Source organism: Canis lupus, chromosome 28 (assembly GCF_011100685.1).
Source record: "Canis lupus familiaris isolate Mischka breed German Shepherd chromosome 28, alternate assembly UU_Cfam_GSD_1.0, whole genome shotgun sequence".
NCBI lineage: Eukaryota > Metazoa > Chordata > Mammalia > Carnivora > Canidae > Canis > Canis lupus.
The window spans coordinates 1,125,469-1,150,862 of NC_049249.1; the positions used below are offsets into that span (position 1 = coordinate 1,125,469).

Genomic DNA, 25,394 nt, shown 5'->3' on the forward strand with positions numbered 1-25,394 from the left:
TATTTAGGTAACTTTTCCTCTCCCACTTTTAAATTTCGTAATGCTTTTCTTGAGTATCACATGGTTTTATAATTTTTATTTCAATTATAAAATATTATTTTTAAGACTCATGAGGAAAAGAACAGCTTACTTAGATAACAATATTTCTGCTCTACTGTCCCTTCTTCCTTCCTAATGTACCGAGTCTTTTTCTTCTATTTCAAGAATTTATTTTAGCCTTTCTTTAAAGTAGGCCTGATGGTGAGAAATTCTTTAAGTTTCCCTTCCTCTGGGAATGTCTTTATTTTCCCTTTATTCCTAAAGGACAATTTTGCTGGATATAGAGTTTGTACTTGACAGTTTTTTTCTTTCAATATTTGAAATGTGCCACTTCTTGGGGTGTGGGTGGCTCAGTCACTTAAATGTCCAACTCTCAATTTCAGCTCAGGTTACGATTTCAAGGTCACAAGATTAAGCCTTGAGTCAGGCTCCTTGCTTAGCTAGGAGTCTGCTTGAGAGTCTCTCTCTCTCTCTCCCTCTCTCTGCCCTTCCCCCTGCTCACACTCTCGAGTGCTCTCTCAATCTCTCTCTCAATCTCTCTCTCAAATACGTAAAGATAGATAGATAGATAGATAGATAGATAGATAGATAGATGATAGATAGATAGAATTTCTTAAAAAGAAAATGTGCCACTTCTTTCTGCCTTCCATTGATTCAAACGAAAATACACTGTCATTCAAATTTGTGTTCCCCATAGATAATGCATCATTTCTCTCTGGTTGCTTTTAAGTTGTTTTTCTGTCTTTGGATTTCATCATGTTCTTCTTACCACCTTTCTTTGATTGTCTCTGATATTATTTTCAGGGTTTATGGTGTGCTTAGCAGGGAAGAGCAGGGAGAAACTGACCTATGCTATTGTGTCTGGACCAAAGTCTCAAATTTCTAAACACTGAGTTTGCAATATCTACTATAACTGTCATGTTATCTGTGAGGTGTACCACCAGTTAGAAGGCTAACCTCTTAGCACATATATTTCTAATGGCCACATTCTTCAGAGTGGGGCAAAGGGTAAGCAGACACTGGTGGAAGGGAATTAGGAGGCTTTGTGGTCAAAAGGCATCAGAGTGGTTCAGTCCAGCTGCTAGCCTCTTCCTAAACAGGGGAAATAGCCCTCCAGGAGCAGGAGTCAGGCCTCCTCCAGCATGCATTTTGAACCAGCCTGAACCATATTTTCTCTGGATTCTCTGAGGGTGATAACCAGAGCAGGGAATCTAGAAACATGCAAGTGCATGAAGAACACACATTTTTAGGCCAACCTGCAGACTAACATGCAGACCTTTAAGTAAAGATACAACAAATTTAGCCAATTTGTTGGTAATTTCAGTATAAAGTAAAATATCAGAGTTTCATTTAAAAAAAGAAAATATTCTTACCTGTTCTGAGGACATTTCACCAAATAATGTCTCGCTGTGAAAAAAAGGGGGGGCGGGGAGAAGAAAAGAAATAGAAAATGGTAAATAAATGTTACTTTAAATATATATGTTCCAGGAATCACCAGGAAATGTAGGTGCCCAGATGTCACCCAGATGTTGGTACAAGCCACCACTTGGGGTTTTCATACTTCTCTTTGGATTAGTAGAGCAGAGCCATGGCATGGACACCACAGTGACTTGATACTGTTCCACACCTTGATGGAGTCCGGCATGAAATCATACACCCCAGACCTCCTAGTTTGATAACCCAAAATAGTCACTTTTTTTTCCAAGCCAGGTTGAGGTGAGTTCTAACTTGAAAGGTCCTGGAGTAAGAGTCACTCAACTTCAAAGCTCTGCCTCAGTCATGAGAAAGCCTTTTGGGACAACCTGTTTCCACTTAGATGCTCCTCTCCATAAAGTGGGTTTTTTTGTTCTCTGATCAATGCTCTTCCAGGGGAGACCTTGGAAAAACAGTCTTAGAACAAGACATCCTCCACAGTAGGTCTCATTGAGGGGGGGAAAAAAATTCTAGTTGCAAATAAAATCGTTGTTGTTTTAAGCTACTATATTAAGACTGATCTGCCTACAGGTGACCAGGGCAGGTTCCAGACCAGCATGACAGAAGCTCAGCTTTAGAGAGGGCATTTTCAATTTACCCATTACGACTCCTTATTACCACATAAGCTCTTTCTGCATCCTGTGTACTATTCTGTGGTGGATAATTTACAGATGCAGCAATAATAAAAACCATAGCTAGTATTTATGTTTCTGGTCTTACTACACTTATTAAATAAATCAGTGATCATTTGTTTGGGGTTTGCAAACCACTAGGAAGGGCTGTTTTAAGGAAATCAATTTCTAGATCCTCACCTAGCATGCTGTTCTTTCATCAGAATTCATTCTCCAGAACATGCCTGAGCTCTATATTCCTTTCCCTCCCTCCCCATCACATCATAGTTTCTCTTTACAAAATTGAGGCACCCCTGTTGCACATCCTGACTTGTACTATGGAGGTAAAAAACAGTAGGCACCAAACAAGAAATTATTTGAAATGAGAAAGCGAATGACTAACGACTGGACAACTAAACCTTTCACCAGCAGAGAGGTTTCTAATATTTTGCTTTCAACAAGGATAAATAATGACCTAATCCAGTTGCCAGCTGGTAGAGTATTAAAAACCATTTTCAATGATAAATCATATGCCCTTGCATAAATTTGCTTAGTAATAGAATTCAGCATCAATCTAAACTTTAAAAAATAGAAATAGAAATGATGCTGAATTCTATTATTAAGCAAATTCATGCAAGGGTATATGAAGTAAAATAAAAATTTATTTATTTAAATATGTGTTTATTAGGGACACCTGGGTGGCTCAGTAGTTGAGTGTCTGCCTTCGGCTCAGGGTGTGATCCCGGGATCCGGGATTGAGTTCCACATCAGGCTTCCTACAAGGAGCCTGCTTCTCCCTCTGCCTGTGTCTCTGCCTCTCTCTCTGCGTCTCTCATGAATAAATAAATCTTTAAAAAATGTGTTTATTAAAAAAAATAAAAAATAAAAAATAATATGTTTATTAAAGCATAAAAATATGTTTAAAAAACATGTTTATTAAAAGAGTTAATAAAAATATGTTTCGAAATGTTAAGATTATTATCTAAATTGATAATATCTATGAGGTTTTGATAATTTTATACTCATCTTCCAAATTTATTAATTATGCAATATTGATAATTCTATACATAAAAAATTTAATAAAACTTCTGGAATAAGGAAATTTAAAAATTCTTAATTTAAATTTTTATACACATTTTTACAGAGAAGTATAAACAAAAAAACTATTAAAGTGGGATACTTGTGGGGTAAGTGGATTAAAGATAAAAGTTCAAGGAGAAAAAGGAACAATATATAATTTCTAATAGCTAAAGCATGTTCATGGAGTCTTTTTAAACAAAGGGAGGTAGTTATTAAATTCATGACATTTAGATGTAAAAGAGATTTAACTCTTTCATTTTAAGATGTCAATATTTGTGATGCCCTGGAAATTACCTCCTTTCCAACAATTTACATTTATGATGAAAAAGTTTAAATATCGACAAAAAAATGTTCAAGCATGCATAGTTTTTGAAACACTTTTAGATGCTATGCAATCAAAAATATTTGAAGTCCACAACTTTGCACTTGAATTTGATCTTCACAAAAACCTTGTCATTGCACCTAATTCTACAGTGGAGAGAGCCCTGAGGCATAGAGAGGTTACTGACCTTGCCCAAGGTCATACAGCTGGTGCTATGGACTGAGCTGTGTCCCTCCCATGTTGAAGCCCTAAAATGTAATACTTCAGAAGGTGACTGTATTTGGAGATAAGGATTTTAAGCAGAAGATTAAGTTAAAATAAGATCAGTGGGGTGGGCCCTAATCCAACATGACTAATGTCCTTATAAGAAGAAATTAGGAAACAGACAAGTGCAGAGGAAAGGCCACATGAAGACACAGGGAGAAGAGGGCCACCTCTAACTTTACTACGGCAGCCCAAGCAAACTAACACACCCAGGAAGGGGCAAACTGGGCAGCCTGACTCCAGAGCCCTCTTGTAACTACTAGTACCTCACCATTCTCAGAGAAACTGGGCGACTGGCATTAGAGCTCCTATAGATGAAGAAAGTGAGTCTCAGGAGAAATGGCTGGCCCACTGTGCCACAGCTGGAGCAGGGCAGAGCTGGGACTGGGGCCCTAGGGAACCCATAAGAATGGGTATTTTGGGAAATCCAGTCCGGGGGCGCTGAGGTGAGCAGCCTGGAGTTCAGGAAGTCAGGGAGCAAGAGGGCAGCCCAGGGGGACTCGTAATAGTTGGCTGTAGGGGAGGAGGCTGACTCAGAAAGCGCCAGGCCAAAATACGCACCTCTGGCAGCACTTGCTGACCAATGCTTACAAGGTCCCAGACCAGTAAATGCAGGGCTGAAGTCTCTTTAATGAAGACGACTGCCCAGGGAACCAAAAGTAATCCTGAACACCAAACATAAGACTTATGGGCATCTGAGAAATAGACGTGGCCCAGAGTCACCCTTAAATACACAGAACATAATCAGTGCTGACTACATAGCTAGAGCTGCCCAGGAAACAGAGCCTGTAAGATAAGCGCTTGGGTACAAAGAATCCATGTGGGAAGTGATCCCAGCAAACCCACTAGAGTGGGCAAGTGAGACCAGGAAAAGAAAGAAGCCAATAAAGGGTGATCCTGGAGCCTGTCTCCATCGTGGGCCCTGGCCTCACACCCAGCACACCTGACCCAGAGGCTCTTGGCTCCGCACAAGGCAATCATACTGCACAGAAAAGAAAACTCAGGACACAATTCTTTTTCAATGGTGATCTTGCGATCTTTAGACTTTAAAGAGTAAAAGAAAGTACTGTTTTTCTCACCTCGTGGCAGAATGATGTCTGTGAGCACCAGGCCCTGGGCTACCCTTTCTCTGCCTCCTCAGCTGGAGCCACACTGCTCCTAGCCCTCACCTCACGGCCAAACCTCCCACATGACCTGTCCAGGCTGGAGTCTGCATCATCCCCATCTGAGCCTGTCTCTGTTTCACTACCACCTCCAGGCAGGTGATCTGAAGTGGAGGTAGCCATGCTCCTCACTCATGTCAAGCCCTGTAGCAGTAGCCAAGGGGCCTCAAGGTATGGCTGACCATCCCCCTCTTTTCTCCAATTTGCCTGCACCCTCTCCAGACCCCCAGGCCTCACAGAGACCCTGAGATAGGACCCATGGATATTTTTGCTCTTTGCTCTGTTCCCCAAGCATCCCCCACACGGTGTGAACACTGTAATAGCCCCTGCAAAAGGTCCTGTACATTTGCAGAAGGAGCCAGAAGGACTGGGCACAGTGCTCTCCCAGCCTCCCTTTACCCCAGCACCGGCAGAGAGCCAGGCAGCCTAGAAAAGACCACCTGCATTTCGCTTGGGGGGAAGACAAGAGCAGGGGTGCCCCATTTCCTGCCAGCCCCTCCCTTTACACAGAACTATGCTCCCATCATGTCATAGCCAAAACCCCAGCCCTCTCCAGGAAGCAGCCTTGCCTTGACAGCGTTTCCAGGCTGGCACAGTTACAAGGACAGGTAAAGTCATTTCTCTCGGTCACCAAGTAGGAAGCTGAAAAAGAGAATGAGGTTTTCTATCGCCAGTTCTCTTGCTACGGAGAGCCATTTCATGGCCACATGAAAAGCACTGATGGAAAGCACCAGCACACAAGGTTATGTGTCTAGAGACTCGTCCTAGATGGTAGACGTGGGCCCTAGGTGGCTATTTGGCACTCAAAAATGAGAGGTGCTAGAAGTATGAAATCATGATGGATTAGTATAAAAAAAGGAATGTAAAATATCTCATTCTGAATCTTTACATTGACACGTGTTGAAATGCTATTTTAGATATGTTGAGTTAAACAAAATATGTTTTGTTTGTTTGTTTTACCTTTTTACCTCGTTAATGTGACTACTAAAAAAATAGTCCAATTACATACGGGGCTTGTATTATTTCTATTGAGGACAGTGTGCAGAAGGGCTCTGCTTGCCCTCACATGGTTGATCCCAGTCACCATGACTATGACGCAAGGATGTGGTTAGGAAAGTGAGCTGCACCCGGGAGATGGTGCTCCCTGGAACTGCCCACACCAAGGACTGGTGCCCACACCACAATGGGAAAAGCATTCCCCACAGGCTTACAAGTAAGAGAAACTCTTATCCCTTTTTTACAGTGAGGATACTTGGGGACTCAGGACATTTACTCGGGGCCTGAGAAGACCCACTCTGTAGGTAAAGGAGCTTGGCTCTAGGTTCTGTATCCATGCTGTCTGTGCTATGCTCCTGGAGAGGCTTATAAGCACCCACACGGGGAGTATGGGCTCCCTTCCCAAGGCAGCAGGGGCCCATGAGAGCCAGCCAAGCCTTTCCACGTGCTCGGAAGACAAAATCTGCGCCTTGTAAGTGTCTGGAGCGGAGAGCTCATGCTAGAGATTGTCCAAGCATCTGTGAAATCAGGAAGGTGAGCCTTTCAACTTCCCCAAGGCCCTGGGGTCACCCCTCTGCTCCTCATCCACAACCACCCCACTCCATGCTTTGAGCCTCCTCCCGCACTGAGTGTGGCTGTGACAGGGATGCATCACACACCCCCTTCCTTGTACCTCTAGGAGTGAAGATCACAGCTCTTTGGTCCCATCGCCATGGGGAAGCCAGGGAGAACAAGCTTGCTTCAGGGGAACATGGGTGTCTAGCAAGCTCGAGGAAGCCCTGGCTCCAGCGCATGAGTTCTAGCATACTACGTGGACGCGAGACCAAGACATCACAAACACAGACAGTAAAGACAAAGGGGTTAAGCCCCTCTCCTTCCATCTGGTTCTAGAGTGCCTTTAAAACTGCCCTTTTAAGAGCTGAGACAGGGAAGGCTGGGGAGTGCTGGCGCCACCTCAAATCTGTGAGTCTGGACTCTCCTCAACAAGTAAAGGCCACTGGAACAACTAGAGGAGCCACTGGAACAACTCAAGGCTTGGTCCAAGGCCACCAGGACTACTATTTTCTGGGGTGACTCAGAGCCACAGAGGCCCTGGGACAAAGTTCCAGGCAGCCTGGCACTAACAGCCAGCATGAAGATTCACAGCTTAGGAGGAAAGTGGAGAGCACGTAACACACAGGTGCAATTAACTGCAGCTCACAGGAAGAAGGAACACCCCAGGAAAATGAAGCAGCACAAGGCCACAAGGCCTGGAATACTGAGAGAAGGACACTAGCCCTCTTGCCCCTCAGCTTCTGGGATGGGCTTTGTTTACCTCGGGTGTGCCCTTCAGGGGATCCTACTGGGAGTGGGGACAGCAGCTCTGATGGCCTCTGAAGACAGATCTTGCCAAAAGAGCAGGAGAGCAGGTGCTGGGCTCACCTCTACTTTCCATGTGTATGTGAGCAGCTCTGTGATTCTTACCTAGGCAAGAAAGCTGGGCTTTCCTCCATGTGGCCAGGGTACAGAAGGCCCCCCACACCCACAGTTACACAGAAAACCCAGGAAATGTCCATGTAACATGGGGGTCTGGGCCTGATTTCATTTTTGTGGGTACAGGAAGCATATCTCATCCCTGAGTTTCACTTCAAGACAGCAATGGGATCCTTTCAAAATATTTGTTATAAAAGAGAGGTACAGAGTAGAAGAGTTAAGAACAACTGGTTTTAAAACTTTGCTATCAAAGGGTGACCTCAGGCCAGCCCTGGTGGCCCCACCGGTGATCTTGTTAGAAGTACTGGATCAGAATCTTCATTTGAGCAGGGTTCCTGGTCAACAGCCCACTGCTTAGTTTGGGCAGTGCTGCTCTAAGGCTCCAGGGCCAGCCACGCACAGTCCCCTGACCTTCGCCCTGTGATCCTTGGCCCTTGGGTGTGGCTGGGAGGCGCCTGGCTCCTAGGGCCACATGGGGCAGGACTGCCCTGCCAGGGCTACAGAAGGCCAGCCTGCTGGTGTACAGCCAAGCTCCCTAGGGACTGCAGGGGCTCTGATTCCTGTTTGGAAAGGAACTTGGCAGCAACCACCACCGAAGGCTGATGGAAAATTCTTTGGCAAGGTTGGCCCCCAGATGGAGACAGTTTCCCTGAATAGAAATTCCCTCTGAATCTGGCTGGGCTGGGGCTCGGCCACACCCCTGTTTCAGGACTTTATCAAGCTCCTCAGCTGTGTTCTGTCGCAGAGGGGAGCAACAGGGACTGTCACTCCAGACTGGTGGTGAGGATTATGCTAGAACGTGGAGGAGCCAGTGAGCAGTGTGGCCCGCAGGAGGTGCCCAGGCAAAGCTCCTGAAAGCTCAGTAGGGCTTCGTGGCACTGTGTGTAGGTGCATGTGAGGCTATCCGGGGGGTTCTCAGTGGCTCTGTGTGAGGCCTGCAGTGTGTGTCTCCTCCTTGGCTCTGGAGGAGATGGATGTCTCCTCAACTAATTACCCTGCTTTATTTCCCTGATCCTGCCTAAGAACTAACAGAGCCTGCAGCTCAAGGCACACTTCTCTATCATGCCCCTGAACTCAGGCAGAGGAGCAAAACAGGCTTGGAGACTGCCTGTGTGGCTTCCAAACTCCAACAGTTGGGAACAAAGCAGCTGAGAAACAAACACATTTTCCCCCATTTGTTGAGCAGCTGTCATAAGCAAAATTCCAAGGAGGATGGGTCAGATGGCTGGCTTGTGCCTTCTGCACTATTCTCTTGAAGGGAGGCAAATACATCTGGCCACATGAAACACATGCCCCAAGCTCAAAGGCATAGGCAAGGGTTTGGAACAGGAGAAAAGCTTGGGCACTCTTGACAAGGTAAGCGGATGCTAAGGAGGAAAGCTCTCTGGCACAGCACGGAGCCCACACATAGCACAGTGGGAAGGGTACAGGCCAGAGAGGAGAAAGATCTGGCCACAGGCCTTGCTCTGTCTCCAGCACTGGGTGTGGGGGGCATCTCTGTGCCCCTTTCTGAAGCTCTGTCAACCCTTTTCTACCTTGACTAGTCTGGAGGCTGACCTCCATGCCCTGCCCTCTGGCTCCTGGTTGGTGAGAGCAAAGCAAGGCAGCAGCAGGGCATCGAGGAAGGGGGAGAAGGAAGGACTGAGAAATGAATGCTCCTGGCTCCTTCCCCTGCCTCCAGATTTCACTCTGCCTGGGTCCCTCTTCTAAGGCTCCCGTTGGTGACACTTCTCCCATAGTGGCAGCTCCCGAAAGTTTCAGGAGCCTCTCCTGCCCTTGTCTCCTACCTCTGCAATGGCAACAGATGCAGGTTGGTCCCTGAGTGCACCCCCTCCCTCCTTCCTGGGTCCCCCTTAGCCTTGCCTGCATCTTGGTGGAGAGGCCCTCCGGAAGCCCTGCTCTGTTCCCCTGTCTAGTGTTCCCTTGCACCATGACCACCAAATCTAACACTTCTCAGTGTTGTAACCTTAGGCTAAGGCATCACTATAATCACACATCATTACACACACTTACAAGACTCACAATGTGTTAAAGGTTTTATAGTTTGTGTCATTGTTGAACTTTACCCTCGCAATAATCCCATGACACTGGCACACTACTGCTTTCCCATTACTCAGATGGGAAGAGTGAGGCGCAGCAGGTAAGTCATCAGCTGGTAAGTGAAGAGGAGCCATCTGAAGCAGCACCCAGCTGTCACCCACGTCATCTTGGGGAGCTATACCATCCGTACCAGCTTTGGGAATTCGGAAAGGGGTGAAGGGAGAATATTTCAGAGGAAATGCACAGGCTCTGGCTGAAAGGAGACACTGAGGCTTGGTGAGAGGTGGAGGCTGGAGAGGGAATGCTGGCAGCCTGCATAGGGAGGTAAGAGTCAGAGTCACCAGAACTGTAATCATTATGAGAGAAAAAGAAGAGCAAGAAGGGGCTGAGGACAGATCGAGGGCAACAGGGACGCCAATGGGAAAGCAGAGGGAAGTGACTGCTTAGGCTGGGAGGGGCCATCCTAACCACACCTGCCTGCCAGGCATCGCACCAGTACACCCCTGTCCAGCAATTAGGTCAGGACCCTCACAACAGCATGCAACCTGAGGAAGACACGGCCCACCCCATTTCATTTCATGGATGAGGAAACTGAAGCTCGGGGTGGTTAAGAAACATGTCTAAAATCAGTCTTCTGCAGCAGAGCCAGACTCAAATCCAGGTTCATCTGACTCCATAGCCCCTTGGGGCGAATGAGAGAGGTAGGGGCCGCCCCCTCAGAAACCGAGGAAGAAAGGGATTTGAGAAAAAGAATTTAAGTGTCATTGCAGCTGATTGTAGCTGAGTCCAAGGGAGACACATCTCCTCACTCTCTGTACTCACCAGTCACGGGGAAATAATCCCTGACTCATGATGCATTTTTCAAACAAGGTTATACTTTGTCCAGCATCTCCTGCCTGTCTGTGGTTTGGTTGGGTTTCCATTCCAGACATGACCTTATCGGTTCTCTTACCTCTGGATTTCCTCTTGCTAAACACAGACTGCCAAATGATGGTTAGGGTGAAGAGGAGGACACTGAGAATCCCAACACAGCACACGAGCACGGCGTATATGTAGAGATCTGAAGGCAAGGACACAGTGAGGCATTGTCAGGATGAGCCATGTCAGAGGAGAGGCACCAAACAAGATAAACCTTATGCATTACCAAAAATCAACTCAAAATGAACCTCAAGCCTAAACAGAAAAGGTAAACTGGGGAAAAAAATATAGGAGAAAAAACTTTGGGATCTAGGACCTTCTCATTGACCACTCTAAGTGTTTCTAATGCAGCCTTAATAAATGAGTATGATAAGCACTCACAAACTCAAACCTTAATGCCCCTCTCATATTTGGTTTTTAAGATTAAGTTCCTAGAAGTAGAATCACTGAGTTGACAGTAATGCATCTTTGTCAAGCCCTTGGGACATGGAGAAGAAGTTCATTAAGTGTGTAAACTAGGGGCACCTGGGTGCTCAGTGGTTGAGTATTATCTACCTTTGGCTCAGGTGGTGATCCCGGGGTCCTGGGATCTAGTCCCGCATACATCCCAGCTTCCTTCTGACTCCCCCTTCCTTGGCCCACACCCCAGGAGACACAGTGTAGTCTCTAACCCAGAACCCACGAGTTCCTCCTGTGGTCTTAGGCTCAGTCAGCATTTTTGCCTAAGCTAGTCTGAGAAGGTTTCTGTCCATGGAACTTAGGAGCCCGGACTAAAAATAAAAGAAGTGAAAAGCACAGTAAGACCAGGGCTGCAGGTGAAGGGGACACCAGCCCGAATATTTAAGGGAGCAGGAAGGTGGGTAGGGAAAGTTTCCTGTGGAGGAGGCTGGGAGCCAGTCACAGAAGCAGAGGAAGCCTAAAGTGAGAGTTCCAGAAGCCAAGAGAGTAGATGTTGTAAGAAGATTCTTTAATAGAACCAAGTGCCACTGGAAAACATCCACTGGGTTTTCCTGCTAGGAAGCTACTGGAAGTCCTGGGGAAAAACCAAATCAGTGGGACAGTGGGGGCCAAGCCAGATTACAGGGGCCGAGGAGTTCAGTGTATGTGAGAGTTTGAGACAGAAATTGTGGAAACCTGCTCCTGCAACTAAAATCAAAACTACTTTTCTGTCTAGACACCTGTGTCTCAGATGCATGGGCTGTGCAGATTCATTTGGTGAGAACTCCGAGTGGTCAGAGTTAGGGGGTCTCCATTTAAGCAACAAAACTCTAGAGAGCTAGAGCCGAGGTCCCAGACCAGGATTCATGACAGGACATGAGATGGGCCCAAACACAGAGAACATATGGCCAGTCCTGGATCTACCAGGACAGCGTAGCCATTTCTTGCATGAAAGGATGGCAAATAACCCAGTCCCATTGCCAGGCACACAGGCATGGGGCAGGTGGGCACAACACCTGCCTCAAAGGGATTCCAAAGATGCAGGCCCCTGGACTAAAAGGCAAGGGCAATTTGGCTTCAGTCTCACTCTTAGTTGGAGAGGCAAACTGTCTTACTGGAAGCTTCTGCACCACTGGAGCAGAGAGCAGCGTCCTCCACGAGCTCCCTCTCCATCGGAGCCCTTTCCTTGATTTCAAAACTATAGCAATCAAGACAGAACAAGGTCATGGTGAGAACCTCCCACAATCGTCCCCAGAAGCATACTATAGACATCTGTGGACTGCTCTGCCCCAGCAGGAGGCAGGGGCTCCAAGAGGTCCACACTCTGGTTTCAGATCACAGCCTCCACCATGTGGCAAAGAGGGGGCTCTCCACAGGCAGCCCTAGCTGTAGACTCATAAAACATCTGGCCAGTCCGGAAGGCTCAGCTACACTGCCAAGCACACAGGCCCTCTGGGTTGTGGACACTGGCTGGCAGGCTCGGGCACCAGCCACCTGAGTGTGGGTCCCCACAGGCCTAGGAGCAACTGGGCCTGCTCTCTGTTGTGTTCTTAAAGCTACAGGAACCTTAAAAAGTGTCACCTTGCAGGAGGAGAAAAGCTCAAACAGAACATCTGAATTTCCCTGGAAGGGGCAGCAACTAGTACTCCACAGTTCCCATTTTTTCTCTCTGTTCCAGGCATTCCTTTTGCTGCCTAAAGACAATTTCCCTGTTTTATCTACTCAACGCACTGAAACCACTAGTCCCAATTTTCTCTGCAAACAAAGTGTAAAACCCTGAGCCATTTAAGCCAGGGTCACAAACACCTAGATCCTTCACCACCTTGCTGCCAGGCGAGCTAGAGCAGAGCTGTGCCCTGGCCACCAGGGGCAGGCACCAAGATGCTCCAGACAGCCGGCCTCAGCCCTGAAGGACGGCCCATGCTGCCCTGTTTCCAACTCTCCCTTAACTTCCTTGTAAACACGTCTCTAATTATAAATGTTGGCTCAAAGGTTTCAAAACTCAGACCTGGCCAAACGATGCTTGTCTGGAGGCTGAACCCATGCCTTCAGATCTAAATTTAACAAAACATCTGCATTTACCCAAATCTGGGGTTTAGCTTTTAAAGCACCACATATACTTGGACACTCAAAATAATTCTAAAAATCTAGTTCCGTTCCTCGGATTCATTTGCAGTGTTGTCTTCTGCCATCAGACTGCCAAAAACACCAATGTCATTTTTAGGCTCAACTGCAAGCTGCCATGCAGAAAATGTCCCCCGCCCCCTCCCAACCCGTCCCCAGCCCAGGCCTCCCTGAAGCAGATGGTGGGCCAGCAGGCTGGATTGACACTCGGTGGCAAGGAGGCCATCACGAGGCGCACAGTGTGCTTGTGCCAGCTACTCCCTCCCAGAACACCAAGCCACCCCAGGGCAGGCCAGGCAGAGAGCCCCCCCACCACCTGCCCCCTCCCGTGAAAGGCAGGTGGCACCTGTTGCCGGGCAACCCTGAGGCCAGCTGGGATATTCAGCACTGCTTTGAAGCCTGGTGACCCTAGCAGGCCTCAGCACAGTGAGTGTCTCTCCCAGACACTGACTCAAGAAATTCCATGTCAGTCCTCCACTCTTCCAGGGAAAATGCAGATGCCAAGATCTCTGGAATGGGCAGCAAACTGTACTTCTATTTCTTTTTTTTTTTTTTTCTATTTTTTCTATTTCTTTTTTTTCTTTTTTTTAAATCCAGCTTGTAATATCATCTTGCTCAGGGAGAAATACCTGAGCAATAGCCCTGAGGGATTTTAACTCACTCCAGCATTCCACCAAGAGGCCTGACAATACTGGGTTTGTGCTGCGGGCATGTGGCCAGCTGAGCTAAGCCCCAGGAGGATGAACATCCATCCACAAGCCCTGCTGCAGCTCGCCCAACCAGGAACAAAAGGGCAAAAAGGCCTGGGATCAGGCACCAGGGAGTTTCATCTGTGCCCCTAGCCTCCCTGACACTGTGGCTGGGTTAAAAAAGCAAAACACATCGGCCTGCTGCCGGAATCACAGGGAAAAGAACACTCTGGAAACAGCTGCTCCGAGGCATTATACATAGTGAGAATTCCAAATCTTTTCTGAAAGGACTCAATTCTCTGTATTGAGAAGTAAGCCCATGTTGGGCTACGAATTCTGTGAAAAGAGCTAGATCGAGAGTGTTCCTGATGTTCTATAGATACATGTGAATTATAAAGTACTATTCATTATACAATTGTTTTTTAGACACGCTGATTATGCTGCAAGGCATGTTGGGACCACATGCTGCGACCTTTCCAGATACATGAAGTCTTGTTTTTTTGTACCATACATATTTTCTAAATATGGTCCTCAGACCACTTACACTGGGGAAACACCTGGGGCCCCAATACAAGTTTTTTGCTCCTTCCTAAATGCAATAATCAGATTCTCAGGGGGAAACCTGGAATCCAGAGATCCTTCTGCATCTGATGATTAACAAGGCTCCTGCTGTCACAGCTGCCTTAGGAATGCCCTGGGTATCTCCAGACTTCTCCCTCATCCCATTGTAGGGCCTGCTGGGTCATGGGGGCAGCTCCCAGAAACATGGGGTAAATCAATTGTTTGTTTCCACTGCTTCACTCCAGGAGGAGTCAAGTCACCTTCATCTGGTTGCTAAGGAATAGGCATTCGCTGAATGAAAGGCTGAGGGAGGGGGCTGGGGATTATTTTGGTAGGAGAGGGTCATTAAATAAAAAGACTGCCACAAAGCCTGAATAAGAAAAGGCAGGGAATATAAAGAATTGCTACTGAAGTAAAGTGCAATTTGAGAAAGAAAATATTTGATGGCAAAACAATGATCTTAATGGCCGGTCTGGGTGACACTTTCCAGTTTGCAAATAATGTTCACAATTATGAAAACATTTTTCTGAGAGAGAAATTGCCTCCATCCCCTGCATTTCACTGGCTGTTGGAAGAGGTGGGTTTGGATCCAAGTGCCACCCACCCCTATGGGGCAAGATCTCCTTCCACATACCTGTTAGTTAACTGAAGGTGGGAGGAAGCCCCCAGGGCACACACATGTCCCTAGATCCATCCCTTTGGCAAGGTGATTCACTATCCATAGATGCCATGCCTTCACTAAACACAATCCTTCACGATTTCCTGATCACTTTTTGACATTCATCAGTTTTTCACTGACCAAAGGCTCTGCCTAAGAAGTCACAAAGTAACATTCTTCCATTGTTTATGATCATAATCCTCACCTACTTTGTGATAATAATTCCTTTGAACTTTCCTCTCTGTAAGACAAGATTTCTCAACCTCAGCACTCTTGACATTTTGGGACTGACAATTAATTGCTGGTTGTGGGGAGCTGACCTGTGCATTGTTAGGACATATAGCAGCACCCCTGGCCTCTACCCAGTAGATGCCAGTAGCATCAAAATGCTAGTCAGTCAAAATGCTAGTGGCAACCAAAAAGGTATCCAGACATTGGCAACTATCCTGGAGGGGCAAAACCATCTGCTGCTGAGAATCACTACTCCGAGGCTCAAATCTGAGTGCACCAGAATCCCCCCACCTCCAGAGGTCTTGTGAAAACCCAGACTGTGGGGGCACCGCCCCTCAAGTTTCTGATCCTATGAGTGAGGGGAGGGCCCAACAGTGTGCATTTGTATCAGGCCCCCAGGTAATGCTGCGGCTACCGCTGCTACTACTGATCTGGGCCAGTCACAGGGCTGCTGCAGGATCACCTGGAGGGTTTTTTTGTACCTTTTCCTTTTAAGATTTTATTTATTTATTCATGAGAGACACACAGAGAGAAGCAGAGACACAGGAAGAGAGAGAAGCAGGCACCATGCAGGGAGCCCGATGTGGGACTCGATCCCAGGACCCCGAGGTCACAACCTGAGCCAAAGGTAGACGCTCAATCACTGAGCCACCCAGGTGCCCACTTGGAGGGCTTTTAACAAATTTCAGCTCAATCAGAATGTTCAAAGATGTGGCCCAGCAATCAGTATTTTTAAAGATTCCCAGGGGATTCTGACATGGGTTGAGAATCACTTGCTTAAGTTTCACAAACTACTTCTGAAATCCTAAACTCCATAAGAAACCTGAGATAAAGTCTGTCACAGTAGGCACACATTTCCTCTTTATATGACTTGAAGATCCCTCCCTAAAATCACTTAGGAGTAGGAATTCTAGAGCAAAACAAAAACACCCCAAATTATACAGACTGGAGCTTTTGCTTCTACTCTTTCAAAACCCATGGGCTGATAGTACCAGGGATTCTACTTACTTTTTCTTTTTATAGTTTTTTTTTTTTTTTTTGTATTTTTAAAAGGTTTTATTTACTTATTTGAGAGAGAGAGAGGGAGAGAGAGAACACACAAGCAGTGAGGGGCAAGAGGGGAAGGGAGAGGACAAGCAGACTCCCTGCTAAGCACAGAGCCCCACGCAGGGCTCAATCTCATGACCCCAAGATCATGACCTGAGGCAAAATCAAGAGTCAGACACTCAACCAACTGAGCCACCCAGGGACCCCTCCCACCCCACTCTTGAGTAAGTTTAGGATAAGAAAACAAGTTGATGTCATAACACAACTAAGAAGTCAGGGTCCTCTGGTTAGCTAAAATGCAATAGGGAGTTACTCAAATAAGGTGGATGGAAGCTATCAGCAGAAGGGAGGATGGGAAAGGACAAAGGCATGGAAGGAATGTGTTTTGTTTCACAGAACCAACGGTTCCAGCCAAGGAGATGTCCAGCTAAGTGTTCCACCTGAGAGCCCCTTGCTAGGTGTGTCTCTCCTAACAGTCCCATGGGAACTAGGCTGAGCCAGCCTGGAGCTGAGGATCTGTGCAGAAGCCCCCCCTGAGCTGCCCTGAAGTTACCTTTAGCTCATTATACTAACATCACTTCCTATGGGCAGAGTTTTCTGCCTTCTTTTGAACATGTGGTGTATGCACTAGCACACTGACATGCTAGGCATGCGCGGTTGTACCTCTGCAAGCTCCCTAGCACACTGAACAAAAGCTTCCCGTACCAACCCCCTGGGGAGACAGTGCTTTGAGAGCTAGCTCCCTGTCTCCTTACTTTTAACAAATAACAGAAAGTCCTTAGCCTTCACTATTTCCTCAGGTTGTATTCAATGTGGTGTGTCCCAAGTGGTGACCCCTCTGAGTTCTTCACACTTCCTTCCCTTTCTATGCCTTTCCTATTATCTAAAAGCAAAAGTCATCTTAGAAGAAAGAAACTTGCAAAAAGTTTCTACCTTCAAAAAGTGCCCAGGACTCTTTCTTTTTCTCAAAGGATGAATCTTCAGAAGCTTTCAGGGAAATCACTGTAAGACAAAAAAGAAACAGCATATAGCATGAAGTATAGTAGTTTATGGACTCGGCCCACATGTAATCCAAGATCATGCCATATGGTGTATACAGCACTTACATTCATAAAGCAATTTTCCCAATTGGAAACCACATTTCATTATCACAACTCACACATTAGGGAGAGGTACGATGCCTGACATGCAACATTTGAGGCACCAATGAGGGGAAAGCAGGTTGTCTTTGTCTAAAAGGCAATAAATGGCAAAGCTGGGATGTGGTACAGTAGAAGTCCCACTTGCCCCACATACTTGCAAAATAAAGAGTTCCCCAGTGGGAATCCCAAGCATCAAAATATTTATTTTACCATTTTAGTGGACATCTTTCTAAGTAGAGTGCACCAGCCTGGGCACCCCTAGATAGAGGAGCCTGAAGTCATCTAATGGATTAGGGCCCGCACTCTGAGCATCCATCCATGCCAGATGGTCACACAGGCAGTAAGCATCTGATAGACTATTTTGTCCACTTTTAATCTGTAGTTGATTAGTGAATTTACTGTGCCTGTTTTCAAGAGTCAGGGAAACAGAACTGAGCTCTACAGTGTAAAACCTTGGACATTACACTAAAGAGGTTGGAACCATGGAAAGGTTCTGTGCATGAGGGTAATTTAACCATGAGTAAAAATATAAAAGTTCAGCTGACCAAAAAAAGCAAAATGTCAGGAACAAGATTACTGTCGAATGGAACTCTCCAGGATGAAGGCAATGTTCTATGTCTGTTCTGTACAGGTAGTAGCCACTGGCCACCTCTGGCTACTTGAGAATGTGAAATGTGGCTAGTCCACGTGGGCCTGAAGAATTGAATTTTTAATTTTATTTAAATTTAAACAGCCACATGTGGTCTGTGACTACCACATTGGGGGGTTCTAAAGAAGAGAATCTCTGACCTTAACAGAAAGACAAAGGAGGTTGGAATGGGGATTGAATCAGTATGCGGGACAAGGCATATGGGAGAGATTGTCTGAAACTTTAACTCTATTTACTATCCCCCCACCCCAACCCCCACAAAACTTTTGTATTATATTGTCATGAATTTCGGTCTAAATTTTCTGTCTTTTTACTTCTTACTTCTCTAGGCCTTGTAGTGGGTATTTCCTATTGACCCATCTTGCAGATCACCAGTCTTTCCATCTGATAAACCCATCTATTAATTCTTTTTTATTTTTAATTAATTTATTCATGTTTATATATCCCAGCTCCCAGATGAATTTCTCTAGCTTCACCTAATTTTGCACACATATTAATCATATCATTTTAATGCTCGTGCCTGATAACTTTCATATCTGCATCGCCCATAGATTTGTTTCTGTTATCTGTCTTTGCTTTTGATCCTGTTCCGTGCTATGTCTTACTACATTTTTTTAAACTGAATGTCAGACATTGTATATGGAAAACCATGGAGATGGTAGGTAAAATTTTATTTTCCAGGGTGCCTGGCAGGCTCAGGTGGTAGAGCTGGCAACTTTTGATCTGAGGATTGTGAGTTCGAGCCCCACCCTGGGTGTAGAGGATGCTCATCATAATCCAAGGCATTACCATTCCAAATGTGGTCCAGAGACCAGCAGTGCACTGTCACCTGGAGGCTTGTCAGAAATGCAGGGATCCCTGGCTGGCGCAGCGGTTTGGCGCCTGCCTTTGGCCCAGGGCGCGATCCTGGAGATCCAGGATCGAATCCCACGTCGGGCTCCCGGTGCATGGAGCCTTCTTCTCCCTCTGCCTGTGTCTCTGCCTCTCTCTCTCTGTGTGTGACTATCATAAATAAATAAAAATTAAAAAATAAAAAAAGAAATGCAGAACCACAGGGTCCCCAAGCCAGATCTACTGGATCAGACTCTGCATTTAAACCAGATACCCTGGGACGCCTGGGTGGCTCAGTCGTTGAGCGTCTGCCTTCGGCTCAGGGCGTGATCCTGGGCTTCTGGGATCAAGTCCCACATCGGGTTCCCTGCATGGAGCCTGCTTCTCCCTCTGCCTGTGTCTCTGCCTCTCTGTGTCTCTGATGAATAAATAAAATCTTTAAAAATAATAATAAAATAAAATAAATAAACCAGATATCCTGGATCAATCACACAAACTGTAAAGTTTGAGATGCATTGACACACACTGGGTTGAAAAAATAAGTTGCCATTTACTTGTTGTGTAACCTTGGGCAAGTTGCTTGATTTCCTGGTGCGTTAGTTTCACAAATAGGGATGGTAAGTGTCTTCTCTCAAGGGAGGTGTGAGAGTCACGGGTTAAGATATGTGACATGCTTAGAACAGTGCCTGACATTGAGTGAGCCATTTGTATCCATGTTGTTAGCTCCATAAGAAAACTGTCTATTTGAGTCACTGCTCTAATTCCTGCGCTTAATTCCAGCATGGCCCTCCTTTGCTGTCAGCCCTTTGTTTCTCTGTGTGAATCTTCAACCATCCAAATGGTCCACAAGAGTTCCTTGTCCTTGTCGCTAAATGCCTACAGCTCAGACGGGCTGCTACTGTTCTAACAAAGGCAGGTGTCTTTGGATAACTTTTTCTTCATTTTTTCTATTCAGAAATTGCAGGCCCTTGATGTGATCAATAACAATGACTTTGCCTTATTTGAGATACAAGATAACAAGGTCTCCCTAACCAACTTATAGAGACATGCGCTGAAAAAGCCAACAAACTGGGATTTTAAGCTAATAGGGCTCTAAGCAAGGAACTCATGGATGTTCATTATTTACCGCCAGGGCTAAGGTTTTATGGGCAAGTGCAGCAACTTTGTTTGCATAGGATTAGTAATACCTGTTACAACTTTATCTGCTCCATGGATTCTTGCAGAGCTTCAGAAATTTTTCCAAGGTTTTGTCATGACTATCTTGTTGCAGCTGTTAACCTTCTGCTATCTCAAAGTGAATTTGATACATTGTCAAGCCCGGGGTCTAGGGGGTCTGAGTCCACACACCGTAAGGAAACAGTGTGGGACAGGGCCAGGTGGATAGAAGGGCTTTGTCGTGGACAAGCAAGGGGTTCACCAACTTTATCAGCGCACCTCCTTCACAGCATGGCTGCACATGGCAGACATAAATCTACAGCAGCCAACTTAGAAATGCTGTGTGGAGAAGGCCACCGCAGGGTAGATATGGAAGAGGATAAAATGCTTCAAGGAAACATTCTGCTTCACCAAGGAAAGAGTAGCAAATTTTCCAACCACAGATCATTCATGTTGATCGAAGACTTTCAGAAATAAAGTGCAAGTTTCTTGATCATAAAGCATTTATAATGGTTTCCGATCAATTTAGCCGTAAGAAGGCTGTGGCCTTTTAAACAAGATTCAATACATCTATCACTTTCAACTGCATTTGCCTCACCTGGGGATCCAGCTGGACTCTCAACTGGGAAGAAAGCAGCAAGCAGCCTTTCATACCCAAAGTGCTGGTTCTTTCTAAGCATCAGCTCAGGAGAGCTGCAAATCCTTACCTTCTAACAGCTATGTATTATTGAGGGAGTTCCCACCATAATCCCTCCAAGATTAAGAATTCACATGCATTCAGGCAGCCTTTTAACCAATGGGTTGTCTTATACGGTCATGATGGGGGAACCATACTAGTCCTCTGTGCTGGGTTTCCAAGGTTCGGAGGAGGAATAGCACTTCCATCCCTCCCCAGAAGGGAGCATGTTAGTTCAGTAACCCTGCCTTATCCTCCCTCCACCTACCCTCCAACTCCCCGAGGCAAGGTGTTTGGGGAGGAGTCCTGACCCAGGGGAGCTCCTGACACACTACCCCTGTCTGGGTGAGAGGAATGTGGTCAAGCCCCTGTTCAAGGCAGCCTGTGTAGTATGCGCTCTGAGACTGGGCTCTCAGCAGATAGCTAATGAGGGGATGGGCAGCACATGCCCCCTCAGGAAGGTCTCATTACCCCAGCTGCTGGGGTGATGCCAACCCTGCTGCCCGGGGAGCCCTGCCTATAGCCACTCACATGCACTCTCCTCTTCTAACCTACCTGCAAGGGCCACCTCCACCCACAGAGGTATGGGGCCCCAGAACTGCCATGCTGGGCCCCAGGGAAGGGTGCCAGGGAGGGGAGGTAATTAATCAGGAAAGCAAAAGGAAGTCCAATTAGACCTTAGCACCAAACAGCTTTTCTCAATGCAGCTTTATCTGGAATAAAGCAGGTATTTTTATCTCTGTCTGACTCCTATGCCCATTTATCAATCGGTTTGGGATCAGAGTAGGGAAAAAGAGTAAGGAGCCCTCAAGGCTAAGTCATCAACTGACCTACTGACTGCTTTGTAATTTCTTGGGACCCTGGTGCCCAACGGGCAGAGCCTGTGTGACCTGGTGAGCCTGGTGAGGCAGTGGCGCAGATGATGGAGCTGCTGGCCATCTGGGAGCCTCTACCCAAGACAGCAGAATCAGCTGAATCTAAGGAGGGGCAAGTCATGAGATCCACCCTATCTTGGCCCCTCTGGGAAGAACTGGTTGAAAGTGGCTGCAGGATCAAACAGTCTGGAAGAATGCCGCCCAGAGGCACCCAGACAAACTGATCATATCCGCCTGATGTCTGGAAAAAGCAGGTTGGAAAGAAAGAATCTTAGTCAAGTCCCCTGTGATGAGACTCGTGGGGAAACCATCACTCAGAGAAGTGAAAGCTGAGACACTTGATTCCTAACTTGGACAGAATGTCCTGCCAACTCCCTGGGGAGCACATGTTTCACAGTGTGGGGCAGACGGTATCCCCTGAGTTTAACATGGAGACCCTGTGATAATGCCCTCCAGCTGAGGGGTCTCCCATTCCCCTCCTGGTCTCCCTTTCACAGATCATACTGACATTCTTCTCTGGAGTTGCACTGAAGTGCTGACCCCAGTATCCGTAGAACAGGTGGTTGATGATTTTTAGCGGCATTAGAAAGGCTCTCTTTGTTCCAAAGCTCTTTCTCTTCTGCTCCCCTATGTCCCCAGTTCCTTTAACAAAAGATCCTATAATTAAAGGAGCTTTAATTGCAACCATGGGTGACATCCAAAGGAAGGTGCACCACACATTTCTGATATGGAAGACCTTCTGGAATGTAGGTATTGATGGAGAGGAGCGTAGAGGGGGCCCTGGCATAGCCAGAGGACTGAGGAAGCTGTAGGGAAATGGGAAAGGCCAGCCTGAACTCAGGAGACATATCTTCACCTTTCTATTCCCCCCACTCATCAGGCTGGGCTAAAGTATTATCCCTAATTACACAGATTTTAATTACAGAGGGTGTTGCCTTTATTTAGTGCCCAAAGACCAAGATTTCTGAAACTTTCATGTGTGATGGAATTAATTTGGACTCTTGCTAAAATGAACATTCCCAGGCATCTCCCCTGAGCTTCTGATGAGAAATCTGGGGAGGGCCTGGGAATGTGCATCATTCAGGGAAGCCTGAGGCTCAAGGTCCCAAGGACTCCACTTAGAGAAGCCCTGCCTCATACACTCTGCGAGGTGAGCACAGAGGCCAAGGAGATGTGGGAGAGAACATTCAAGTCACAAGAAGCCAGACCCTGGGCCTCAATTTTTCATCCAGTTCAGAACAGAGTCTAGAACTCTAAACTCAAACAATGCCTCTTTCTGCTTATTAATCTGGGGAAAGGAAAAGTAACAGCAAAACCTAAGAAGTAAGCCTGTCACATGAGTGTTGTTTACAAAAAACTCCAAACAGTCCCCTTTAAATAGCACATCTCAGGACAAAAGAACACAATTTTAAGGAAATTGCTTTCGAAAGAGCAGAGCATCTATAACGATTGGCGTGTCTCCCCAAGCAACTGATTCAAACTTGGGAACTGGAGAGAATTTGAGTCAGAGACACCCTCCTCCAATGATTATCTGCTATTTCATGACCTCCCTCTCTCCCTGCCCAATGTGCTACCTTGGAAAGCATCCCTGTACTTCATTCCTTCCTCTTGAGTCCATTATCCACCACCACCAGCAGATGGGAAGGTGACCACTGGGACCACACTTGTCTTCTCCACTTCCCAGAATCTTCCTGGCCTGTTGTGAACCACAGTTACTTTGAACAAACAAATGAATGGAATGGGCATGAGTGTTGGTATTGGTGGGTCAAGATCTCCTAAAAGGAATTTGGTCTGGGACAATGACAGTGTTACATTCTGGAAGGCTGGGAAGAGAGTCCAGGGATAGACTCACCCTACCTAGCCACCTCCCTTCATCAGGAAGCCCTGCCTCCTGAGCAACAGGAATACACCAACACACTAGGCCCTCAAGCCTGACCTCTCTGCAATGTTCTGGCCTAGGAGTTATGTCCTCTGGGTCTGTTGTGATTAATCCAATGGCTTCTGAGTTCTTAGTTCATTACAGAATGGAGACAAGAGGCCCCCAGACCTGAAACAGAAGTCAATTCTTACGTTCACTGGAGTTGAAAGGAGAAGGCAGCCATTGAAAGCCCTGGTCCCTGGAATGGAGGAAATCTTGCCCGTTTGTACCCAGAGGCTGTAGGAATCCAGACAGCAGATACCACCTTACCTCAATTTCCTTAGGCAGCATCTTGCACAAATCAGTAGGAGGGAAAAATCTAAGGAGACCAGAAGAGGTTGGTGATATGAAGTATGCGCACAAGGAAAGATCCTTAAAGAAAATAAAGAGGAGTCAACACTTTGCTCCAAATTCAAAAATGAATATACTCAGTTCACTGTCCCTTCTTATTCAATGATGAGATGGTTTCCCAAGGTGGGAAGAAAACATTATAAAGGTAGCTATGTCGCCACTATTTATTTATAGTGTTTTCAGGGAAGGCAACTGCTCCCCCACCCCCACCCCCCCCCCGACACACAGAGACTTTCCCTGTCTCTGACCCTCGGAAGTTTTCCTATTGCTTCACTTCCCCCTTGTGTCATCAAGATTCAGTCCAAAGGCAATCTCTCTTGGGGCTCAGACAAAGCCATCCATGTGAGCAAGACCTCCGGGTGACCTACAGGGAGCAGCTGATGAGAAACAGAAAAGCTCCAGTTTTGTCTATTTTAAGCCACCTTTTTCTTTTGCATTCACTGTAAGACAAATTCTAAAAAACAAAGGAAAACAAAAGAACAAACAAACAAAAAACCCTGTATTAAATAGACTTCCCATTATGAAAGTCACCTTGGGGGATGGAATCCCTACAGAATACAAAGGCCATGCCTATGTCCCCAAAGAGCCATTAGGAAACCCTGAAGGGCAGGGCTCAGGAACTGGCTCTCTGCAGATACAACTCCAGGCCAGGGCTATTTATTTGCTCACTATACCTTCCACTCCTTGTTGCCATTAATTAAAGTAGCATTTTACCAAAGAGCTTGATCACTCGTTCATTCTTCCAAAAAAAAAAAAAAAAAGATCATCACTGAGCCCTTCTAGGTACCATGCACCATGTCAAGTGTAAGAGTGCATTTTAGAAGAACCTGGCAGGTCCCTGAAGTCAAGGTCCCTGACCAGATCCACCGTGCCAACCTTGGTTCTTACCAATGCCCACCTCTGGCTCTCACCAGTCACAAACACGCTGATCCAGCTTTATCTAGTCACCTGCAATTCTTCTTCTCCCTTGTCTTACCTTTGCTCAGCCTGCTTCATCTCTTGACCTGGCACAATCCACAGCTGTCAGAGCCCCCCTCACCCTGTAGCCCAGTGGAATCCCGCATCCTTGAGGTGACCTCATTTCCCCCGAGAATGTATCTTTGTCTCTCCTTTACTCCCATGCCAGGGTCACTGTGGTATATGGCCCATTCAGACTCCCCTCTTATTAGCTATCTCCATAATATCCCTCAGATCTACATTCATATCTACATGTCTCCTCCTCCAGACTGCAAGCCTGGGGCCCTGGAAGGGTGAGGATCAGACCTCCCCACCCCTCCCTCTTTTTAAGGTAGGCACAGTGGTAACAGGCTCCTTAATGGGGCTTAATACATGTTTGTTCAGTTTGATTTCAATCTCTTCAATTCTTCCAAGACCATGGCAGTTGGAGTGAGGGAAGGCACACTGAAGAACTGTTTCAAGTGTAGTTTAAATTACACTCCTGTTGTCAATTTGTTCCCTTTGAGGATCTGGACCTGTTGACACTTTCAACATCATGATGTGCGCTTGCTTAATTAAGCAGTAGCTCTAAATGTTTAGTAAATCTCACTCCTCATTATCTGCTCCATGTCTCCAGAGAAAAAAGGAATTATTTAATTTCTTCCCCTGAAACTTGAAATATGCATTCCCTGTGGTAGTACTTTCAGATCCAATTATTAAATTCCTTCTAACAT

General features: G+C 46.3%; 1 protein-coding gene across 10 annotated transcripts in view; it reads right to left on the reverse strand.

The window, feature by feature from the left end:
• The window catches only part of VSTM4 (V-set and transmembrane domain containing 4), a 101,036-nt gene that overhangs the window by 53,091 nt on the left and 22,551 nt on the right, over positions 1 to 25,394 (reverse strand). For all 10 annotated transcript variants that reach the window (XR_005380357.1, XR_005380355.1, XR_005380356.1 and 7 more), the window contains exons 3-5: positions 17,061 to 17,129; positions 10,414 to 10,521; positions 1,413 to 1,446 (exon numbers count right to left, since the gene is read on the reverse strand). Coding sequence is in view for 7 of the 10 variants with exons in the window: in XM_038578043.1 (XP_038433971.1) it covers positions 1,413 to 1,446; positions 10,414 to 10,521; positions 17,061 to 17,129 (211 nt within the window). In the remaining 3 variants the exon portion in view is untranslated. The remainder of the gene's footprint in view (positions 1 to 1,412; positions 1,447 to 10,413; positions 10,522 to 17,060; positions 17,130 to 25,394) is intronic.